At 38.8% G+C, this 21,879-nt stretch overlaps 4 protein-coding genes and 1 pseudogene across 6 annotated transcripts; 3 read left to right on the top strand and 2 right to left on the bottom strand.

Annotated features, from left to right (window-relative positions):
• The first annotated feature begins 5,161 nt into the window (after nucleotides 1–5,161).
• Nucleotides 5,162–6,132, top strand: LOC107600970 (transcription factor 15-like). The gene is made up of 2 exons (XM_016292969.1): nucleotides 5,162–5,800; nucleotides 6,071–6,132. The coding sequence occupies exons 1-2, from the start codon at nucleotides 5,255–5,257 to the stop codon at nucleotides 6,101–6,103; spliced, it is 579 nt and encodes a 192-aa protein (XP_016148455.1). The 5' UTR covers nucleotides 5,162–5,254; the 3' UTR covers nucleotides 6,104–6,132.
• A 539-nt stretch (nucleotides 6,133–6,671) lies between these two features.
• On the top strand, nucleotides 6,672–8,565 carry LOC107600989 (transcription factor 15-like). Its single transcript, XM_016292993.1, has 2 exons — nucleotides 6,672–7,228; nucleotides 7,499–8,565. Exons 1-2 carry the CDS (start codon nucleotides 6,683–6,685, stop codon nucleotides 7,529–7,531), a joined length of 579 nt encoding a protein of 192 aa, XP_016148479.1. The 5' UTR covers nucleotides 6,672–6,682; the 3' UTR covers nucleotides 7,532–8,565.
• A 1,568-nt stretch (nucleotides 8,566–10,133) lies between these two features.
• bzw1a (basic leucine zipper and W2 domains 1a) lies at nucleotides 10,134–15,535 on the bottom strand. 3 transcript variants are annotated; one of them, XM_016292991.1, is made up of 13 exons: nucleotides 15,431–15,535; nucleotides 14,932–14,992; nucleotides 14,653–14,725; nucleotides 14,396–14,572; nucleotides 13,107–13,201; nucleotides 12,888–12,953; nucleotides 12,646–12,781; nucleotides 12,445–12,554; nucleotides 11,738–11,908; nucleotides 11,410–11,556; nucleotides 11,180–11,318; nucleotides 10,892–11,014; nucleotides 10,134–10,810 (listed from the first exon to the last, which is right to left on the bottom strand). In XM_016292991.1, exons 3-13 carry the CDS (start codon nucleotides 14,714–14,716, stop codon nucleotides 10,779–10,781), a joined length of 1,260 nt encoding a protein of 419 aa, XP_016148477.1. In that variant the 5' UTR covers nucleotides 14,717–14,725; nucleotides 14,932–14,992; nucleotides 15,431–15,535; the 3' UTR covers nucleotides 10,134–10,778. The 3 variants fall into 3 exon arrangements, with proteins under 3 accessions (XP_016148477.1, XP_016148476.1, XP_016148475.1); XM_016292990.1 differs by having other exon boundaries at nucleotides 14,932–14,981; XM_016292989.1 differs by lacking the exon at nucleotides 14,932–14,992.
• An 837-nt stretch (nucleotides 15,536–16,372) lies between these two features.
• On the bottom strand, nucleotides 16,373–17,856 carry LOC107600988 (high choriolytic enzyme 1-like). Its single transcript, XM_016292992.1, has 5 exons — nucleotides 17,791–17,856; nucleotides 17,627–17,702; nucleotides 17,371–17,511; nucleotides 17,177–17,294; nucleotides 16,373–16,763 (listed from the first exon to the last, which is right to left on the bottom strand). Exons 1-5 carry the CDS (start codon nucleotides 17,854–17,856, stop codon nucleotides 16,373–16,375), a joined length of 792 nt encoding a protein of 263 aa, XP_016148478.1.
• A 1,931-nt stretch (nucleotides 17,857–19,787) lies between these two features.
• LOC107600969 (high choriolytic enzyme 1-like) lies at nucleotides 19,788–20,940 on the top strand (annotated as a pseudogene).
• Nucleotides 20,941–21,879: the final 939 nt, after the last annotated feature.

The raw sequence follows: 21,879 nt of genomic DNA, 5'->3' as shown, positions 1-21,879 counted from the left end.
ATGGTGGACTGTGGTCCAAAACTGCAGTAGTATTTACTTTTTTTCCTTGTAGAGATCTTCTCTGGGAACTCTTTTCTTTGAGAGGTTTCTGTAGCCCTCGGAGCTCTCTGTCTCTGGGCTCCAATTAGTTGCTTTTAATGGTCAGCAAGGGCACTAGAGAGAGACCCTCATAAGGTTCTCCAGCCGAGCAGGAGAAATGAAAGCATGAAGTGTCTCTCTCATCTGGGCTGGAATGTCATACTTTTTTTTTTACCTTATTATATGGTCTCCTACTCCGTCTCTTCCATTCCAGTCTTTTGTTCTGTTTAATGGGTTTTTCCTGTTATGCAGTTGCTTTTGATCTCTATACCTTTAGAGTGACACAAACAAAATTACAACCACAAAACATCACAGAATTGATTCATCCATGTATGAGTTTAATTTATTTTATTTTGAGCTCGTCATTTTTCATCAAAATGGCTCAATCTTCTGCTGAAATGGCAGACTTTTCTCTGGTAACTTATGCTAGACATCTCCAATTATTTAGTTGGCTTAAATTCTTTTTATAACTGACTTCAATCTTGCATTTAGCCAAATACCTCCCTCCAATCAACAACTGATGGATAAAACAAATTCCTGCACTACTTTTTTTTCCCCTTCACAATCCATTTTCATATTTTCAGATCTACATCACAATCTGTCATTACTTCCTTTACTATTTTAAGGACCATTTTTTTGTTGTTTTTTTTGTACTTTAATGGATTATACAAAAGCAGTAGTGGACAGTAACAAGGATCTGTACTTCTCCAATCAACAACTGATGGATAAAACAAATTCCTGCACTACTTTTTTTTTCCCTTCACAATCCATTTTCATATTTTCAGATCTACATCACAATCTGTCATTACTTCCTTTACTATTTTAAGGACCATTTTTTTGTTGTTTTTTTTTGTACTTTAATGGATTATACAAAAGCAGTAGTGGACAGTAACAAGGATCTGTACTTTACTAGAGTAGTTTTATTTTGAGTAACTTTTACTTTACTACATTCCAAATACATCTCATAACGATATCATTACTCCTTATTTTAAAATGAACAAATCATCACGTGCTCCGAGATGCAAAAGTGGCATCTGATTCATGAATTAACTGATTGTTTTCAATGAACCTGTGAATACTTCTAGATCACTCTTGTCAACGTAGTCCATAGAAACAACAAAAATGTATCTTAAAGTCCCCATGAAATCAAAATTAAATTTTTTTTGGGTGTTAGTATCAATATGTTAGTCTTAAGGTTATCTATAAGGCGGTGAGCTCCAAAACAGTGACAAAATTTGCATTTAAAAGATATAAGCACTCAAAGCTTGCAGTTGTCACTTTCGCCAAAACAGCTCAACGATTTTTTTGACGTCACATCGTACTTCAGCTTCTCATCAAACTTTCTGTCCAATCAAATGCTCTCTAGAATCCAAAGCGCCCGCACCCTACACTATAAAATAGATGCTGAAGCCGCGGCTGAAATCGATCACTTGTCCACAGAATGAGTATTTTCTGTACAGTGAATGGCACGTAGTGCACTATATAAGGGACAGGGAACAATTCAACAGTGTAAATATGCTTTCCATTGAGGAAAAAAAAAGAAGTCTGGTTTCGCGCTGTGTCACGCTAACCACCGCACCACACGCGCGAGTCTGCATTTAAAAGATATAAGCACTCAAAGCTTGCAGTTCGTCACTTTCGCCAAAACAGCTCAACGATTTTTTTGACGTCACATCGTACTTCAGCTTCTCATCAAACTTTCTGTCCAATCAAATGCTCTCTAGAATCCAAAGCGCCCGCACCCTACACTATAAAATAGATGCTGAAGCCGCGGCTGAAATCGATCACTTGTCCACAGAATGATTATTTTCTGTACAGTGAATGGCACGTAGTGCACTATATAAGGGACAGGGAACAATTCAACAGTGTAAATATGCTTTCCATTGAGGAAAAAAAAAGAAGTCTGGTTTCGCGCTGTGTCACGCTAACCACCGCACCACACGCGTGAGTCGGCGCAGACCACAAAATGTATGGGAGCTATTTGAATTCTACACAGAATGGTATATTTGATAGCAATATGGATGAGATTGTGGCTGGCATACCCTGTCAAATGCGGCTTTAAGGAGCTCAACGACTCTGAACGGCTCTAGCCCAAGCTGTGATATAAACAAACGCTATTAGCTATTTTAAAAAGGGGCAGGGCTGCTTGATATGTCCCGCCCCGTCTTCCTGTTTCAGTTAAAACGACGTCAACACAGTGTTGACATTTCAGGGGACCTTTAACTCCATATAGTTGTTATTTTGATAAAAACCCAGGTATTTGGATCAGTAGGATTATATAAAATATATAATATAAAAATCTAATTATACAAGTAGCCTATATAAAATGACAAAATAAACATTCATCAATCAGTGTTTTTTAATTTAAATAATAAACTACTTTTGTACTTTCACTCAGGTACAATAGAAAAGGAGTGTTCATACTTTTACTGAAGTAATATTTTATCATACGTATCTGTACTTTTACTCAAGTAGCCTACTTGATTTGAGTACTTCATCCACCAATGTACAAAAGGCTAACATGTTGGAGAAGGTTGTTGGGTTTTAGAAGCTTTTAGAACTTAGCGTAGCACAATTACTTAGCCCAGCTAGTAAAAATGGCAACATGCATTCAAACCAGAGTATTTACATCTTTACAATTCACCCCCTTTGTTCACTTAATTTGTTAGTAATATGGTTTGCATCTTCAAAAAGTGTGAATTTAAAATTAAATGTAATAGATTAAGACAATGTATGATGAGGACATGAAAAATGTACTGCATAACAAGATGCTAATGGTCTCTTTGTGCTTTTGTGCAATAGACCATGCAGCATCTCACAGACATGATTTGCAATTGCCCTTAGCACTTAGATTGTTTTATGGCATGGTTTCAAAATATATGAGTTACTTTTAAAGTGTGCGAATCTATGTGGGTGGACGGGGTGTCCTTTCTATGGCAACCTGTATTTAAGAGCAATCCAAATCCCGAGAGAGAAAACTGCCAGAGACTGTACAGTTTTCGTTGGGGCTTTGAAAGCGTTCTAATTTGGGAATCTAATCATACTCTTTTCAACAGTGTTTTAAAACAGGTGCTTAAAAGGTGTGCACAGAGCTTTATAATCTTGCTCCACAGGAAATTAGGCCTTTAAAATGCTAATTGACACTCAACTTCGTTCAACTGGAAGTGGATTGTAAACTGTCATACTGTCCATGTAAACTTGGAGCTGCAAAACCGTTCAATGAAAATATGAACTGTTTCATGCTCCGCTTGCTTCCACAAAGGCAGGTATCCAGGAAGCCATAGCTATAAGCCAGCAACTTACTAGGAGCCTTCACCTGCAAATTTAAGTACCAAGCAAACTCTCGGAGGATTATAATGACGTATCTTTGTTTTGCATCTCAGCAGGCACTCTTAAACATTAGAGGCGATGCTGTCAGGATAAACAACAAACCCGTTGGAGCGTATGTTTGGGCCACCGGCAGCTCATTGTGGATGCAGCACATGTGCTAACATCCACGCATGAACTTCGGGAATGCCAGTAATTTAGGTCTTCTGGAAGAGCTAAAGGGTTAAACAAATTAGTGAAGAGCTGTCATGTGAATTTTAAAGAATAATTCATTTGGACAAATTTACAAAATGGCTGAAAGGCAGTCAATTGCAATTTAGGTTTAAATGAAGCACTGACATGTTCCACACATCAAGATTTGATTGTTCATAAAATGATTTCCATACTGGAACCTCTAATATGGCAACAGTGCATTGAAACCTATTTTTGTTTTCATGCCTAATTAGTTCACTTATATTCTTGTCAATTCTTAGACTTTGCTTGTGCTTCTTGCCTTAAAAAGCTGGAGCAACAGTCTCCAGTGGTGTGCTACTGGCATCTAGTGGTGAATACTGAAAAATATGAGCCGAGTCCAAGTAAATCATAGAATCTGACTAAAGATAAAATTCATCAAGCAATTTTTTATTTATTTATTTTCACAACAGAGTGTAACTAAACTTAATAAATAAACCAAAAAGTTCAAAACCACTGTCTAAACTACCATACAAACAAAGTAGCTATGTAATACAGGTATGGTGAACACTATATTTTTACTGCCTCTAAAGATGGCCCACAGTACGTGAATGTGACAAACAGGAACACACCTGGGCTGTTCAGTCAGACAGGGCATTAGAGAAAAACAGGTTGACTTACAAGAGAGCACTCTTATACAGTGCTGCTATTGTGAGCTAAATGCTAACATTAACTTAAGTTACTGGAGAAAATACTTTCTCTGGTTTGAATATCACTTACATGGTTCTTGTGGTGTTGGTGTGGATGTTAAAACTTCCGGCAAAGTAGCTTTCCTTTTAGAAAACGTCAGAACACTAATGTTGAGTAGCTACACCTACAAGCAAATGATTGCTGTTACCTAGAACAAATTGATTTTGAGGCCTTGATTTGAATAAAACCTTTTCCAAGAACTCTTCACAGTTATCCCCATTGCTAGCATGTCAAACAGGTGTTCTGAATTACATTCTGTCAGATTTGAAACACTGCCCCCTGTGTGTAGTAAAATCACAACTGTTGGACCTGGAGTGACCCACAGCCCATGTGATACAGATTTTACAGACAACGACAACAGTCTCTGTCTGTAAAATTTTCTGAGCTGAATTTAGCGCTGGGTCAAACAGAACAAGGTTGCTTAACTATTGCATACAAATTCTATAACATACAAAGAAATGTATAAGCCATAGAGAACGTGAAATGTTGAGCAAACAATATCAGGGGGCGAGGGATGAATGGACCAGAATGAAGGGACAAAAACAGAGGTGGGTCTTCTCAGAGAAGGTAGATTAGATCACCGTTCTGGCTTCCTGTTGACCTGCACAAGGTCACCCACAGGACCCGGTACCCAAATATTTCAGGCCAAAGGTGAAAAAAACCCTACCAAAATCCCTATACGTGTGTTGGTGCGTGCACTTATTTATATATCTTCAAACGTCCTCCTTCTTTGGGGCATGACAGGTGGCCCCCCACAGCTCCACCTGTCCATCCTTTTCCACAGCCACATGGTGGCAGACAAATCCAGAAAGGGAACAGTCATTCAAGAAATGGCATGCTGAAGTGCTACGGGGCCACGGAAGATCTCTGGATACCGGATCAGACGCAGCTGCCCCCCGGCTGCTATTTTCACTCAGCTTAAAGCACCATGGGCAGCCAGCATCTACAATATGGACTACCAACAACAACCAGTCTGTCTCTGCACGCCATGAAGTCCACCACAGAGGAACACGAGCATCCTGCACACGATACCCTGAGCTTGCCCTCCGACCCTGATGAGCTCGACAGTGGCAGCGAAAGCTCGGAGAAATCCACCGGAGCTGGGAGCCCCATGCAGGGCCACAGGGAGGCGGGGAGACGCAGAGGGGGTCGTAGACTTGCAGGGGTGAGCAAACAACGTCAGGCAGCTAATGCTCGGGAGCGAGACCGCACACATAGTGTCAACACTGCCTTCACGGCTCTGCGTACCCTTATCCCCACAGAGCCGGCCGACAGGAAGCTGTCAAAAATCGAGACCCTGCGATTGGCATCGAGCTACATTTCACACTTGGCCAACGTGCTTCTGCTAGGGGAGGACTGCATGGACGGGCAACCATGTCTGAAATATCATAACATCTTACAAAGCAACCACAACCTCAAATCTCCACCGGTTCGACCCATCTGCACCTTCTGCTTGAGTAACCAGAGGAAAATGGTGAGTCCTTGAAGGTGGTCAACTATCAACTGCCACCTGTTGATTCTGTGAAGGTTGGATTGCCAGAAATTGTGACATATTTGGTAATGTATTTGCATGCCAAAACTTCCTATTACTTGCCAGAAGTGCCTTGCAACTACCTTTTCCTGAATTGTCCTCTTAAGTGTTCAACTGCAATAATGCAATCCTACGTATTTAGCATAGAATTGTAAACAGATTGTTGTGCGGGTGTGAATTCTAATACCTTTCAATTATCATGTACTTCTGCAGCTTAGAGATGTGGAAAAGCACACAACTGGGTGACAGCAGAAGTTCTCCCGACTGTCCGCTACTCAACTTCTGAATGTTTACATGTAATGAGACATTGCCTTGCACAGAGACAAAACTTTTTTTTTTTTTTTCCATCTCTTGAGGACAGACAAAACAAGCAACAAAGAGAGAGACGAATCTGCACTTTTTCTGCATGTGTGTTCACTTTATCAACTGTGTTTTGGTTAATGTAACCGGAGAATATGTGTAAAGTTGCACCTGGTGGGAGGCTATTTCAGTATCAGATATAGTAAGCTACACCATCCCTCGCCTTAAAAAACAGTCTTGTGTCTGCCTCCTGCACGTCACATGATGGTAATTGAAACCTTGCGGTTTGCAGTGGTCGCTGTCAGTACAACGGTGGGTAAAAATCTCATCCCCTCCCTCATGTCTCCACATCTATGCCAGGACCACAATCCCTACACGGCTCTCAGGAGACTGTAAACAAGATTCTAACCTCAGCATGATAATTTGGGTTGGGCAAAGCATGCTAAATATTTATTAGAGAGTTCAAGTGGCACATGACTGAATGCTATAGCCCCCGGCTGCTATTTTCACTCAGCTTAAAGCACCATGGGCAGCCAGCATCTACAATATGGACTACCAACAACAACCAGTCTGTCTCTGCACGCCATGAAGTCCACCACAGAGGAACACGAGCATCCTGCACACGATACCCTGAGCTTGCCCTCCGACCCTGATGAGCTCGACAGTGGCAGCGAAAGCTCGGAGAAATCCACCGGAGCTGGGAGCCCCATGCAGGGCCACAGGGAGGCGGGGAGACGCAGAGGGGGTCGTAGACTTGCAGGGGTGAGCAAACAACGTCAGGCAGCTAACGCTCGGGAGCGAGACCGCACACACAGCGTCAACACTGCCTTCACAGCTCTGCGTACCCTGGTCCCCACGGAGCCGGCCGACAGGAAGTTGTCAAAAATCGAGACCCTGCGATTGGCATCAAGCTACATTTCACACTTGGCCAATGTACTTCTGCTAGGGGAGGACTGCAGGGATGGGCAACCGTGTCTGAAATATCACAACATCTTACAAAGCAACACCAACCTCAAAACTCCCCCAGTCCGACCCATCTGTACCTTCTGCTTGAGTAACCAAAGGAAAATGGTGAGTCCTTGAAGGTGGTCAACTATCAACTGCCACCTGTTGATTCTGTGAAGGTTGGATTGCCAGAAATTGTGACATATTTGGTAATGTATTTGCATGCCAAAACTTCCTATTACTTGCCAGAAGTGCCTTGCAACTACCTTTTCCTGAATTGTCCTCTTAAGTGTTCAACTGCAATAATGCAATCCTACGTATTTAGCATAGAATTGTAAACAGATTGTTGTGCGGGTGTGAATTCTAATACCTTTCAATTATCATGTACTTCTGCAGCTTAGAGACGGGGAAAAGCACACAACTGCGTGACAGCAGAAGTTCTCCCAACTGACCGCTGCTACATACGAGCTCTCAACTTCTGAATGTTTACATGTAAAGAGACATTGCCTTGCACAGAGACAAAACATTTTTTTTATTTTTTTTTTATTGTTTAATCTCTGAGGACAGACAAAACGAGCAACATGAAAGAGACGAATCTGCACTTTTTCTGCATGTGTGTCCACCTTATCAACTGTGTTTTGGTTAATGTAACCGGAGAATATGTGTAAAGTTGCACCTGGTGGGAGGCTATTTCAGTATCAGATATAGTAAGCTACACCATCCCTCGCCTTAAAAAACAGTCTTGTGTCTGCCTCCTGCACGTCACATGATGGTAATTGAAACCTTGCGGTTTGCAGTGGTCGCTGTCAGTACAACGGTGGGTAAAAATCTCATCCCCTCCCTCATGTCTCCACATCTATGCCAGGACCACAATCCCTACACGGCTCTCAGGAGACTGTAAACAAGATTCTAACCTAAGCATGATAATTTGGGTTGGGCAAAGCATGCTAAATATTTATTAGAAAGTTCAAGTGGCACATGACTGAATGCTATAGGTGGAAGTATTTCATAATGAGAGCATAATCTTTCATGTCTCGGGAACTGGTGTTGGTCAAGGTACATGATCCCTAACACGAGCCCTGGGTTATGACCCTTACCCCAATTGTTCTGTAGCCTTGTCTCAAATGCTACTCTAAATACTTTTGGTCTTTCTTTACTGCTTTGGTGAGATAATGTTGTGTAGACTAAGTAGTAGTGCTCACCAGTGCAGGCTCAGGAAAAAAGGTACATTGATGCTTGTGCTTCTTAATCATAAAATGCCAAATTGTATATTTCACTGAAATTGCACGAAGGAAGGCCATTTGAGCACAAGTTCAACTCACGAGTGCCTACGTCAAGGCAGAAGCTTGTTGCATTGCATGCATTTCAAGACTTGTTGTCGTCAATGTTAGAGTGCAGACTTGATGCATCAATTATGCAATCATTTTCCACAACTTTATAGTATGCAATTGTATCTCTTATATTATATTGACAATATATATTACTATATATACTTTATTGTACTATATATATTACTATATTGATTCGTGATGTCAACATGATTTTTTTGTCCACTGATTTGCACCAAATGGAAGCAAAAAGTGGTCTTCTGAGAAATTAGTAGATGGAAGTTTCATCTGGGAATTTCACTGGCTATTGCTAATTGCAGCTGTCTTGCATTTTAAAGTGTGCATGACTTAATAAAGGCCAATTTGGTTTCAGAAAGTGTTCCAGAATGTGTCCCACAAGTTGGCACATTTTAAGTTGACAAAGGTCAAGGGGAAAGATCAGCAAGCTTCTGTCTTGTAGCATGCGCTAAGCTCAAGTACACTACTGAAACATCAACTGCTGAACCTTTTGTTATATTGTTTACATTAATAGGAATGACAATTTTGAGCCTAACATTTACTGATTACAATTTATTTTCAGATACCTCATCTTTGACATGAACGCTTAAAGGTAGCATTATTTCAGTGAAAGCATCAAGATGTCGATGTCGACCAACCAGTCGTTTCTATCCAAAATGTTTACCTGCGTGTCTTGCACAAATCAAAACTTCAGCTTGTAGGTTTGTCCGAATCTGCAGACTGTGCAGAATGACTCTTGCTTGCAATGAAAACACGTTTTATCAATACAGATGTGAAAAAAAAGGTGCAATGGAACTACCACATAATGTACTGGAAATATTGTAAGGCTTTTGTAAATATTTTTTTTTAACAATGCATTATACCAACAATATGGCCTACCTTCAAAACATCTTAAACGAATACTCCACCCCAAAGTGAAAATTTTGTCATTAATCAATTACCAAACATACAAACAAAAATTACCAAGTTCCAAACCCGTAAAAGCTTCGTTCGTCTTCAGAACACAATTTAAGATATTTTGGATAAAATCCGGGAGGCTTGTGACGATCACATTCACTGCCAAGTAAAAGTATGAAAGACATCGTCAGAATAGTCCATCTGCCATCAGTGGTTCAACCGTAATGTTATGAAGCGACGAGAATACTTTTTGTACGCAAAGAAAAAAATGACTTTATTCAACGATTTGTCTCCTCTGTGTCTTGCATCACCGTAGCGCCATTTTGGAGAATATGCGCTGAACGCAAGCAGCGTACACTCTTCTGTGTCAGCCGCGACTCAAGGATACGTTGTCTACGTGTATTTACGCTTTGATTTGAACGATTGATTGACAAAATTCTCATTTTGGGGTGGAGTAACCCTTTAAACACTAGCCTGTCGTATTCTAATACTTGAATTGTCCGCTCTTCTAAAAGTGGTCCTTTGCACATGCCAAGCATCAAATGAGCTGCTATTTAATGAGCAAGTATTTTTGTACAAGAAAAACATCTGTACTCGTGACTTTTTCAAACCATAAAATGATTTTTGGAAAATGTTCTGAATGAGCTCCATCTTTGGTTTTGAGGTGCCCCCTAGAGGAAGCCACATACTGCATGCAATTTTAAAATGGTGGACTGAAATCTGATTATGCAATTACTCAAAAACCAGCATGCTAAACAGAAAATAAGGCAAGAATCACAATGTATATGCTTCTAGGTCTTTATTTCTTTAAAAAAAGTCAATTAGTTATTCAGATTAAAGAAATTGGTGACAAATAGGATGAAGATACATAGAAGAGGGAGTCATTTAAGGGTCTTTACAGGGTGATCTGCAATTTGTTCTCAGCACTGTACAGTTTCATAGGCAGGGAACAGAACACTGATGGATGTTATGGGAGAAGAACTTAACCCTTTGGCAATAACATCATGATGAGACAAGGAGACCATTTTTTCCCTTTGTGGACACTGATCATGACAGGGCATGAAGGCATCAATACCATATAGAAAAGGGTATCTTAAAAGCAAACAAGGCAGCCTGATCTAATTCAATGGAATGTCAATTCATAAAGGAATCACTATAACAATAATTTAAGATGTCCAAACTGTGTCAACACTTAAAAGTTCCTTGAGTGAGTAAATAATTACAAAGGTTGACCACAACGTTTGTGCTATTTTAAGTGTAAACCTTAATATTAGAAAAATCTGTTAAAACTAATCATTTGTTATAAAGCCCTTAAATGACATCTAAATGTTATGGTTTGAAAAACAGGAGGTAGAATAAAAATAAAAAAAAAAGCCAAAATTTTTTAGAAAGACGAGCACTTCTGTAACAAAACATTCTGCTGACATGGTGTTTTAGTCTCCCTCCTCTTCCTCGGATTCGGACTCTGAAAGGAACAAAAAATATCATTAGATGAACTATTTTAACCTGAAAGTTTCAGAGAAAAACAAAAAAAAAACCCGCTTACCCTCTTCGGCATTCTTCAGCCATTCTACGAACTTCTTCATCTGCTCAAGGAAGACGCTCTTTCCTTTGGCCACGTGGGATTCTGTGTACCACTTCAAAATAACCTCCTCGCTCAAAACATCAGCTAGAGGCAAGAAAAAAAAAACCTCTTCAAAACACTTTAACCAGCCATAACCTATGCACAGCGCTGCACAGGCTAGGTAACATTTTTTGTACAAAACATACCACAGTGTGCCAAGCCTTGGGCTTAAGTGCATAGTTTTGAAAAGATCAGCTATTGAAGACACACCTTTGTAAAGAAGCACCACGATCTTCTGGAAGGCCTTCATGAAGTGGATATTGTCGTAGCAGTACTCCTGGATCTTCAGCAGGAGGGTGAGCTCAGACAGGCCCTGGGAGGTGAAGGCCTTCAGCAGTGGGCTGTATTGCTGCAAAGAGTTAGCAAAACAGATTACTACCGGTAATTTGATTAAAGGAAGTATTGCAGATCATTAAATCTTCCAGAAGCATCATAGATACCTTCAAGAGTTTGATGGCTTGCTCTGTGACGAGCTCCTCCTTTTTATTCCACTCGACGGAGCTCATGACACTGGTCCACACGATGCCGATCATTGTCTGCTCAGAGATGCTCGTTTTCTTCATCTCTTCACGAACGTAGGCAATGATCTGGGGAGCAAGCAAGACAAAAATTAAACAAATACAGGCACAGTAAACCTTCAAAGCCAAACGATGGATGATTCAAAACATTCTTATTTTTAAATAAAGATGTGAAAATGAACTTCACTATAGAATTTTAAAAGTGCTTTAAAAATTAAAATGGCCAGAGATGGACAAGGCAGAGACTCACGTCTTTGAGGGTCTCGCCGCGCAACATCTGCTCTTGCAGTTCTTTCTGAAGCTCTTTGCGTGCTCCAATGGACTGCTGGTTGCGAGCAAAGTCCGAGAGCTCCTTCAGCCCAGCGTCGGTGAAATATTTTGAAAAGTGTTCACAGCTACGCTTGTTGGCAGGGAACAGCTCCTGTTTTGCGCAAAAGAGGTTACATTAACATCAGCAAGAAAAAAAACTATTGGCATGAGATTAATGTGGCATAAGAAAAGTTCAACATCTTTTGAGGCTGCAAACAAAATTGTAAAATTTCAGATTTTGTTAAGTTAAGTTTACTCAAGTAATGTGCTTTTGTCAATTGCTGTGAAGTTGTTGTGAAGCTGTTGTATTCTTATATGGCTTTTATTTTGTTTTTAAATTTCAGGTTTAGTTTAGTAACTCAACTTAATTTTTATTCATTTATATTCATATTTTTATGAATTATTGCCAAATAATAATGTTATTAAACCGTTTACAGATTATTTACCAAAACATTCAAAGATCATGTTTAGTTATTTTACTTCTGATTATTTTATAGTTTTAATTACATATAATCAAAGTATTATTCACACACTAAACCTTTACCGTTTTATTCATAGATTTTTACATAACTTATATATTACTCCAACTAAGCTATATTTTGGACACTTTTGGGATTTTGTGTGTTGCATCCCATGTACAATATATACCATCAGCCTGTTGTCCATGCCAACTTTACGCAGGCTAGCAGCAACTGAGTTGATGTCTTTTTCGTTGATCCAAGATTTGAACAGTTTCACAGCGAAGGCAGCAGAGACACCTGCAATAAAACCCAGATGACAACTTAGTTACACATTCTTCACTCTAAGTGCCACTGCTAGTCTAGCGCCATTAAACAGGTCTGTCATTACCTTCCTTGACCAAGTTCTCATTAAAGAGGCTGTTCAGGATGGAGGCTGATATATTGCCATTGGCCAGCAGGATTCCGGTAAGCATGGCCAATTTATTCCTCTCGGACTCTGTGAACCCTTTTAGAAACAGCAGCAGCTGTGAAAAAAGAAAAGAAAAAAGACGATACTTTCCAGATGCACAACGAGACACTTTGTTTGACTAACAAATATGGTGTTATCCTTAGTTCAACAACTTTGCTTACCTTCTTGATCTCCTCTTCAAACCCTTTCTCCAGGTACTTGTAACGCCTGATCAGCTTGTTAAAAACCTACACACAAGGCGAACATGTTGAGACATGCAAGGAGGAAGCCGGTAAAAACAAATTACACCCGTCACAGCGATATTAATTCAGAACAAGCTCCAAAACAACAATTTTTCCGGGAAACAATTTCCCGGTCAGGTAGCATATAATTGTAAATACCTGAGCGTAAGCCTGCATGGTCTCCAGGTCTTCACTTGCCGTGAAGAGGCAGTACTCAGTACGGGTCATGTCATCAGATAGAGTCCCTCCTGGGGCTGCGGGACGGAAAAATTAAAAATAATAAAAGTAAAATTACACACACATACATCTTATATAAAAATACTCTTCAGTCTAATTTAAGTTTATTGCCACATCAGCTTCACAGGCTATTTCATGGCAAATATTATACATTAGAAATATAGTAGAAAACAATACAAAATACAATAAATAAATACAATTTATTTTATATATATGTATATATATATATATAAAAAGTATTGCACAAATTTCTATAAAAGATACTTTAAATTTACCTTTGAAAGAAATTGCAAAAGTTTTTCTGGGTCCATCTTATAAAACAAGTCCTTAAAAGTTTGCCCTGATAATAACCTTTGTCTCATGACATTAAATATTGGACAGACCAAAAGCACGTTTCAATGTCAAGCGAGTCCTGCAATATTATAAAAATACTAGTAAAATAAGAAATATTTAGCAAAAACAAACTGTAGACATTTTATTTATAAATAGATGTTAGTAGAAAATATTTAGTAAAAAAAAAAAAATGTAGATGTACACCTTATATATAAATATATTAGTAAAAATATTTATTAAAAGTAAATAAAAATGAATAAATTGTAGTGATTAAAAAATATTTAGTAAAAACTTTAAATGTACTTGTTATAATTATATTAGTAGAAATACTTAAAGTAAATAATTCTATAAATTGTAGATATGATAGTACAAATATTTAGAATTTTTTTTTTTAGATGTACACCATGTATACATATTGGAAAACAATTGTAGATATGACAAATTACATTAGTTGAAAATTTGTTTAAAAAAATTGCATGTACACCATTTAAATGTTAGTAAAAAGTATTTAGTAAAAGTTATTAAAATATATAAAATGTAAATATTTGACTCCCATAAAATGAGTAGAACATAATTTGTAAAAATAAACTTTAAATTTAAATATAGAGTACATCTAAAAACATTCAGTGAAAAATATTTAGTCAAATGAAATTAAAACACAGATTGTAGATACACATTTCCATATAAATATTAGTGAAAATATTTAAAAAAAAAAAAAATTTAGATGTACTTTTATAAACATTTAGTAAAATTAATACAATGTCAATTTAAAAAAAACACACATTTATATAAATTAGCAAAAATATTTAGTAAAATTTAAAAAAATAAATAAAAGACTAAATAGCAGCCCACTGCCAGAGCTGCAGACGGCTGCTTACCCAGCATTCCTCCAGCCACCAGGATGTCGAAGAGGGTCTCAGCATACCGGCGGTAGTCGAGCTTGGCGCCAGAGGCATCGAGGAACTTTGCAACCGCTTCCAAATCTGTGCCAGTTTGGTTCAAGCCTTGAACAATACTTTCTTGAAACTGAGTAGGGTCAAATCTCTCCTTTTCATCTGCGAGGAAACAAGAGAAAGTTATAAATGGGAGGCACCACTTTAAAACACTGTTTTCAAGTGTTCCTTAGACTACTCACCTCTTTTGCGAGTTTTAAAACGCTGGCCGGTAAGCGTTGGCTTTTGCTGCTTTTGATTATTCATAAAAGACACCTAAGACAAGACAAAATTAAAGAAAATATTACTGAACATATCTGTGTTCAGATTCATTTCACTGAAGAGCACAAAGAAACTGCAGATGGGGCATGACATTTCCCAACCCAACAAAACCAGCAGTAATCCTAATAGAAAAGGTGCAAAATAACCCCTTTAAAATTTAATAAACGACTTAAACTTTTAATAAACTGGTTTAATTAGACCCAGTTAAACCTGTATTAATCCAGAGTGTAACCACGAGTCACGTAGCCTCCTAAAAAAAAACTAGACAAGTTAGTGTCATTAATATAAAATGAATTCATTATTGTATACAGATATATTGCTGCATAAAAGTATGAGTTCTATAGGTCTGAGCTGCAACTCACGCGCCGGTCTCGCGCTAAAGCTAACCGGCTAATATGAGGCCTAACCAGTCCGAATCTAATTTAAAAACCACCTATTATCCCTATATATAGTTATTTCAAATTCAAACGAAATAATAATTAACAGACATCAAATAAAGAAACAGAAAGGACAAAACATTATATTGTTTTCATTTAATAGCCATCATGTCGCGAGCTCCGCCATCATGATTTAACTTAACACAGCTGATCACAAACGTGAGCCTAAAAACGGCCATCCTTTAAAACCACGGGTTTGCAACAACTCAAGATTAAGCTGTATACGCTCATTATAGGTATATAAAACAAATGAAGGACTTACCGAAATGAATGCAGATAAAAAACGGCTTTTTGAACCCAAGAACAAAGCAAGACAATGGCAGGTCCGAAAGCGACACAAAAACCCTCCCGGATGGCAAGAGGCTGCTGCGCATGCGCGGAAGAACAACTGAAAAGACAATGGATCGGTCCATTACAGGGGAGCGCGGGGGGTTAGAGGGGTGCTGTGTTGGTATGGTCACGCAAAATATACATTTAAAAGTATTATTTTGACAAATTCACACAGTACAATGTCACGAAATGTTCGTAGAGCCAAATATTTGCTCGTGTCACTGCTTACGTGGAAGTTTAAAAAAAAGATCACCCCTCTGTGCTAACAGTGATTCGTAAGTCCGATGCTGGTCATACCATTGTGATGAGGGGTGTGATTTCTTTATCGCCAAGGTCGAACCATAAAATAGCTTTTAGTTAAATGGGGTCAACACGAAAACATTTCGTTTGCATATTTTCGTAATTATTTTTTTTTTTTGTACTTTACATTTTAGAGTTTGTGTCAAATATGATTTTTATACTTTAATTCAGGCATGATTTTACACTGACATAATGAATCAAATCAATATTTCATGTCCATTTAACATAAAACCATGCAAACTATTGACCAGAGACAATGAGACAAAGAGTGCATGTACTTACCAGAAAACAGCATCTTACACATGAGCTTTCTAATAAAAAAGTCCTGAGGCTTAAGTTCGCTTTGATAAAAAACTTGGGTGGTAACCAGTCATACGTGGTCACGTATTATTGCAAAATAAACACCTTTACCTTATTAATAAAAACGGCAAACAATATAAAGTGTTATGCACTTTGATTAACTTTATTTTTCCCACCACAATCACACATTTCAGAACTTGAACACCACCAGAAAGTAAACCATCATCACTACTCATCTACAGACACATGATACATATTTAATTATTCCTCATCTTCAGCATCCATACAGCTTGTTGACCCTCAGGATGTCGGTGTTGGACATTCCCTGGCTCTGTCCAATTTCCACTGTCTCATCAGGAATGGGTGTGATGGTTTCCAGGCCAGGTTGGATTGAGAAGGTAGTTTTTCCATAGTGCATGATGGAGCCGTAGTCGTATGGAGTGTTTTGGTTGTTGGTGTTTTGTTTCTGGAAGTTTTGGGCCATATCAGGAGAGATGTTCTCCCAGTTGATCATGACATACTTGTCGCGATCGCTCCTGGTTTGCTCGTGGTAGAAGCCCAGGGCATGATTGAGCTCATGCTGAACGAGGCCGTGATACACACAGTCATTCCTTCTGAGGGAGACCACCTGTTTGCCACCAGTTCTACCATAAGAAGAAAAGCACCTGAGAGCAGAGAGGAAATCATGGGGTTAAATATAATCAATGTTTTGGACTAAGGTCAGGTAAATGTTTTTGGTTTTGTATGATTGTTATATGGAGTGTTTTGGTTGTTGGTGTTTTGTTTCTGGAAGTTTTGGGCCATATCAGGAGAGATGTTCTCCCAGTTGATCATGACGTACTTGTCGCGATCGCTCCTGGTTTGCTCGTGGTAGAAGCCCAGGGCATGAAGGAGCTCATGCTGAACGAGGCCGTGATACACACAGTCATTCCTTCTGAGGGAGACCACCTGTTTGCCACCAGTTCTACCATAAGAAGAAAAGCACCTGAGAGCAGAGAGGAAATCATGGGGTTAAATATAATCAATGTTTTGGACTAAGGTCAGGTAAATGTTTTTGGTTTTGTATGATTGTTCTCACCCATCTTTGTTCTCAATACTGATATAGTCGGTCTGAGTTGATCTGGCCACAAAGCGAATGCAGGTTTTGGAGCGAAAGGTGGACATGGCGTTCGCAATCACTGATTTCTCATAAGAAGCTGCAAATAAAAAGGGTTTACAATTAGATCTACACAAATGATAGATATGCTCAATGAATGAAGGAGATTCACTCACAGTATTCCCTGCTCACTGTGTAAGGGACCTCCACTATGTTGTCAGAGTTTTTCTTCCAGAAACAGTTGTTGTTAAAACAGGAGAGAGCATTTCTGGTTTTGGGAAACACCAGATCTCCTTCAATCAAGACTTCAGAAGATCCTGTATTAAAGAGAACCATACTAATAAAATAACATATTTATACATCTTGACCACATTTTACCACTATTTTGTGAAACCCATTGATGGCTTTACAGAAATCTACAAGGTGTCTGACCGTTATTGGACTCCAAAATCCTTGTAGTGATGTCCACACTTTCCGGCTCTGACACAAACACTCCTTCAAAACGTTCCTTCTGGTGGCAGAAACAGAGATGTTTAAAACGACTCATTTGAGGAACATTGATCATTTAAGGGAGACACTAGACTGGATCTTACCACGAGAGGAGACGCCTGTGAGACGCCAAAGAGCAGCAGCAGAATGGAGAGGGAGGCTCTTGTGTCCATGTTGTCTCACTGTGTAGAGATGTTCAGGATGCTCCTGTGCTGAGCTTTGGTGTCTTTGTGCTGTCAGACCTGGACTTTATATTGTCCTGAGTAGGTGGGTCTACTGGGGGATTATGGGTAGGGTCTTAGTGTCCAGAGACTAATGTGTGTAACTACAGGGATGAAACCCTGACCTCACCTGTTAGTCCAAATCCTTGCAGAAACAAATACTACACTAATGTTCAAGTAATTTATTTATTGGTAACACTAAAGTGGAAATGCTGTAATGTTTGTGTTTTAGTGCGTGCAGCATACAAGGGGAGGCCCCAGAACTTTAAGCATTGAAAAACAAAACTGCTTCCATTTCAGTGGAACTGTATATTTTGTTCTCTAGTCCAGTTATTTTACTCAGTTGCTGTGATAATAATAATAAGTTATAATACATTTTATTTATATAGTGCCTTTCCAGTTCTCAAGCATGCTTTATAATATGCTTTATAATAAATGGACTAAATGTTTCTTTGGTCCTAACCGCATTGATAATTTGGTCCCTGCACCTAAAACCCATGTTAATTTTGATGGATCAATTCAGCAAATGTAAGAACCATTTCTGATTCTGTACATTTTTGTAGTAACAGGCAAGGTCAGAGTTTCCTCCCTGTAGTTACACACATTAGTCTCTAGACACTAAGACCCTACCCATAATTCCCCAGTAGACCAGACGCAAGAACCAATGCAGTTTGTGAGCAGGTTCTTCTTCTCCTTATATGCTGTAAAGTGCACTTTGCTACACTTAAACAAAACAAATGATTTGTCATGAACATCAGTTACGAACGGAACATGGCTGTATAAGTGAATATAACTTCATTTACGGTCTGTTTTTCACAATCACATGAATTCAGAAGACTTGGAATAATGCACACAAATCACAAATCAACTACTGTTATGTGCTTTTTGGAGCTTGACAGTCAGAATCACCACCCCTTGATTCTTGTGTTTCACGGAGGAAAATGTCATAACGTTTTGGAGAGACATGAGGGGGAGAAATTATGGTATTTTTATTTTTGGGCCAGCTATTCTGTTTATATAACTATAAGCATATTAGTAGTATCACTTACAATTCATTTACATTTGGGAACTTTTAAGAGCCCTATTTGTATACCTACATTTGTTGTTCTGTAGTTTCACAACACATTTACAGATGATAACAGCAGAATGTAATGCTACAAAAAGTGAATTCTCGTTTTATTTTCATTATTCATCATAAACAAACTAAAAGAAAAGAAAGTTTGAATGAAAAAAAAAACTTACAATAATGTTGGCTTTTGTTTCAGATTAATTTGTGTCAGCTGAAGTAATACATTTAACTTATATGTTTTTTTTTTCTTCATTATTTATCATTCATTACGACTCTCTCATAGCAGCTTTAGGCCAGTGAAGCAACCTTATTGTTGAGTCATGATGGGTTTCCTTTGAACTCAACTTTGAACAGTTGTTGTACTGAGACCCTTTACTAAATTGCAGTTAAGAACAAAGAAACATTTAGCCCAATTATTATGAAGCATCCCAACAACTGATTAAAGTATCCGGACTACATAACAAAATATACAGTTCAGCTGAAATGGAAGCAGATTTGTTTCTCAATGCTTTAGTATGCTACTGTTCTGGGGCACTAAGAAAACAAAAACTACAGCATGTCTACTTTAGTGTTAAAACCAATAAATAGAGTAAACTTAAGTGTATTGTCTGTTTCTGCAAGGAATTGGACTAACAGCTGGGGTCAGAGTTTCCTCCCTTTAGTTACACACATTAGTCTCTGGACACTAAGACCCTACCCATAAGCCCCTAGTAGACCCACCTACTCAGGAGAATATAAAGTCCAGGTTTGACAGCACAAAGACACCAAAGCTCAGCACAGGAGCATCCTGAACATCTCTACACACTGAGACAACATGGACACAAGAGCCTCCCTCTCCATTCTGCTGCTGCTGTTTGGCGTCTCACAGGCGTCTCCTCTCGTGGTAAGATCCGGTCTAGTGTCTCCCTTAAATAATCAACGTTCCTCAAATGAGTCGTTTTAAACATCTCTGTTTCTGCCACCAGGAGGAAAGTTTTGAAGGAGTGTTTGTGTCAGAGCCGGAAAGTGTGGACATCACTACAAGGATTTTGGAGTCCAATAATGGTCAGACGCCTTGTAGATTTCTGTAAAGCCATCAATGGGTCACATTTCTAAAAAGTGTTCAGAGTGTATAAATATATTGTGTTACATCATCAATGTGGTTCTCTTTAATACAGGATCTTCTGAAGTCTTGATTGAAGGAGATCTGGTGTTTCCCAAAACCAGAAATGCTCTCTACTGCTTAAACAACAACTGTTAGTAAACATAGTGGAGGTCGCTTACACAGTGAGCCATGAATTCTGTGAGTGAATCTCCTTCGTTCATTGAACATATCTATCATTCGTGTAGATCTCATTTTAAAGTTGTCTGCCTTTTTGTTTGCAGCCTATTATGACAGATCAGTGATTGCGAACGCCATGTCCTCCTTTCACTCCAAAACCTGCATCCGCTTTGTGGCCAGATCAACTCAGACCGACTACATCAGTATTGAGAACAAAGATGGGTGAGAACAATCATACAAAACCAAAAACATTTAACTGGCCTTAGTCCAAAACATTGAAAATAATTAACCCCTTTATTTCCTCTCTGCTCTCAGGTGCTTCTCTTCTCTTGGTAGAACTGGTGGCAAACAGGTGGTCTCCCTCAACAGGAACGGCTGTGTGTATCACGGCATCGTTCAGCATGAGCTCAATCATGCCCTGGGCTTCAACCACGAGCAAACCAGGAGCGATCGCGACAAGTACGTCAAGATCAACTGGGAGAACATCTCTCCTGATACGGCCTACAACTTCCAGAAACAAAACACCAACAACCAAAACACTCCATATGACTACAGCTCCGTCATGCACTATGGAAAAACAGCCTTCACCATCCATCCTGGCCTGGAAACCATTACTCCCATCCCTGATGAGACAGTGGAAATCGGACAGAGGCAGGGAATGTCCAACACTGACATCCTGAGGATCAACAAGCTGTATGGATGCTAAAGATGAGTTTTATATGTGGTGTGTCAGATAATTTAATATAGTTCACATTCCCGTAAATGAAGAATCGAATGAGGTGATGGTCTTTGTCTTTTGTTGGTGTTAAATTTTTATTAAAGTTAATAATAAAAAAAATTAACATCCAGTAAAATGTGTTTTTTCTCTTTAGAATGAAAAGTCTGATTTCATAAATTATCAGAAGACACGTTTCCTTAGCCTTTCTTCTGTCCTCTGACATAGATGGGGAGCAATGACATACGCTAGCATGAAACGGTGTGCGCTGATTCTCATAACAAAACAAAGCTTATTGCAGATACACATTTAAGCTCCAGGGCAGAGCAAATCATCTGTTACTCTTGGTCAACACCCAGATTTTCTTTTGTCACAAATAACAAGTATAACTGGATTCCACTAAATCACTTAGATTTATTTTCATTTTAAATGTATTATGACATTTAAAATGTAAATCTAGGAGTGACACATACTAAAATACACATACATCAACTTGTATTTGCCTGTAAAAAATTAAATAAAAAAGGCTTTCTCCTTATCTAAAATGTATAATTTACCCAGTCATCACTTATTTTGGTTCTTCCAAATCAAACACTTTATACAGAAGCAGTTCCCTCACTTTCCTAAAACGCACTGTTACGGGGCTGACGAGACGGGAGACGTGCGGATCCATATGCAAGCTTTATTGAAACGAAGACAGAGAAACTTGACTCGACTCGTGAAGATCAGCTGTGACTAGACTGAACTCAGGAATAACAGCTGTGGCTTGACTGAACTCAGGAATTTTGATGGAATCTGAGAGCTCTCTGACCCTCCATGAACAGTAACGCAACTGTAATGTTCCCAGGTCCAGAAACTTAGCAAGGACATCGGCAAAACAGTCCATGTGACATCAGTGGCTCAACTCCAATTTTGCGAAGCTACGAGAAT

This window comes from Sinocyclocheilus grahami, unplaced genomic scaffold, assembly GCF_001515645.1.
Source record: "Sinocyclocheilus grahami isolate Dianchi unplaced genomic scaffold, SAMN03320097.WGS_v1.1 scaffold295.1, whole genome shotgun sequence".
Lineage (NCBI taxonomy): Eukaryota > Metazoa > Chordata > Actinopteri > Cypriniformes > Cyprinidae > Sinocyclocheilus > Sinocyclocheilus grahami.
Note: the sequence above shows the minus strand (reverse complement) of the source record. Positions and strands in the feature narration are given on the sequence as shown.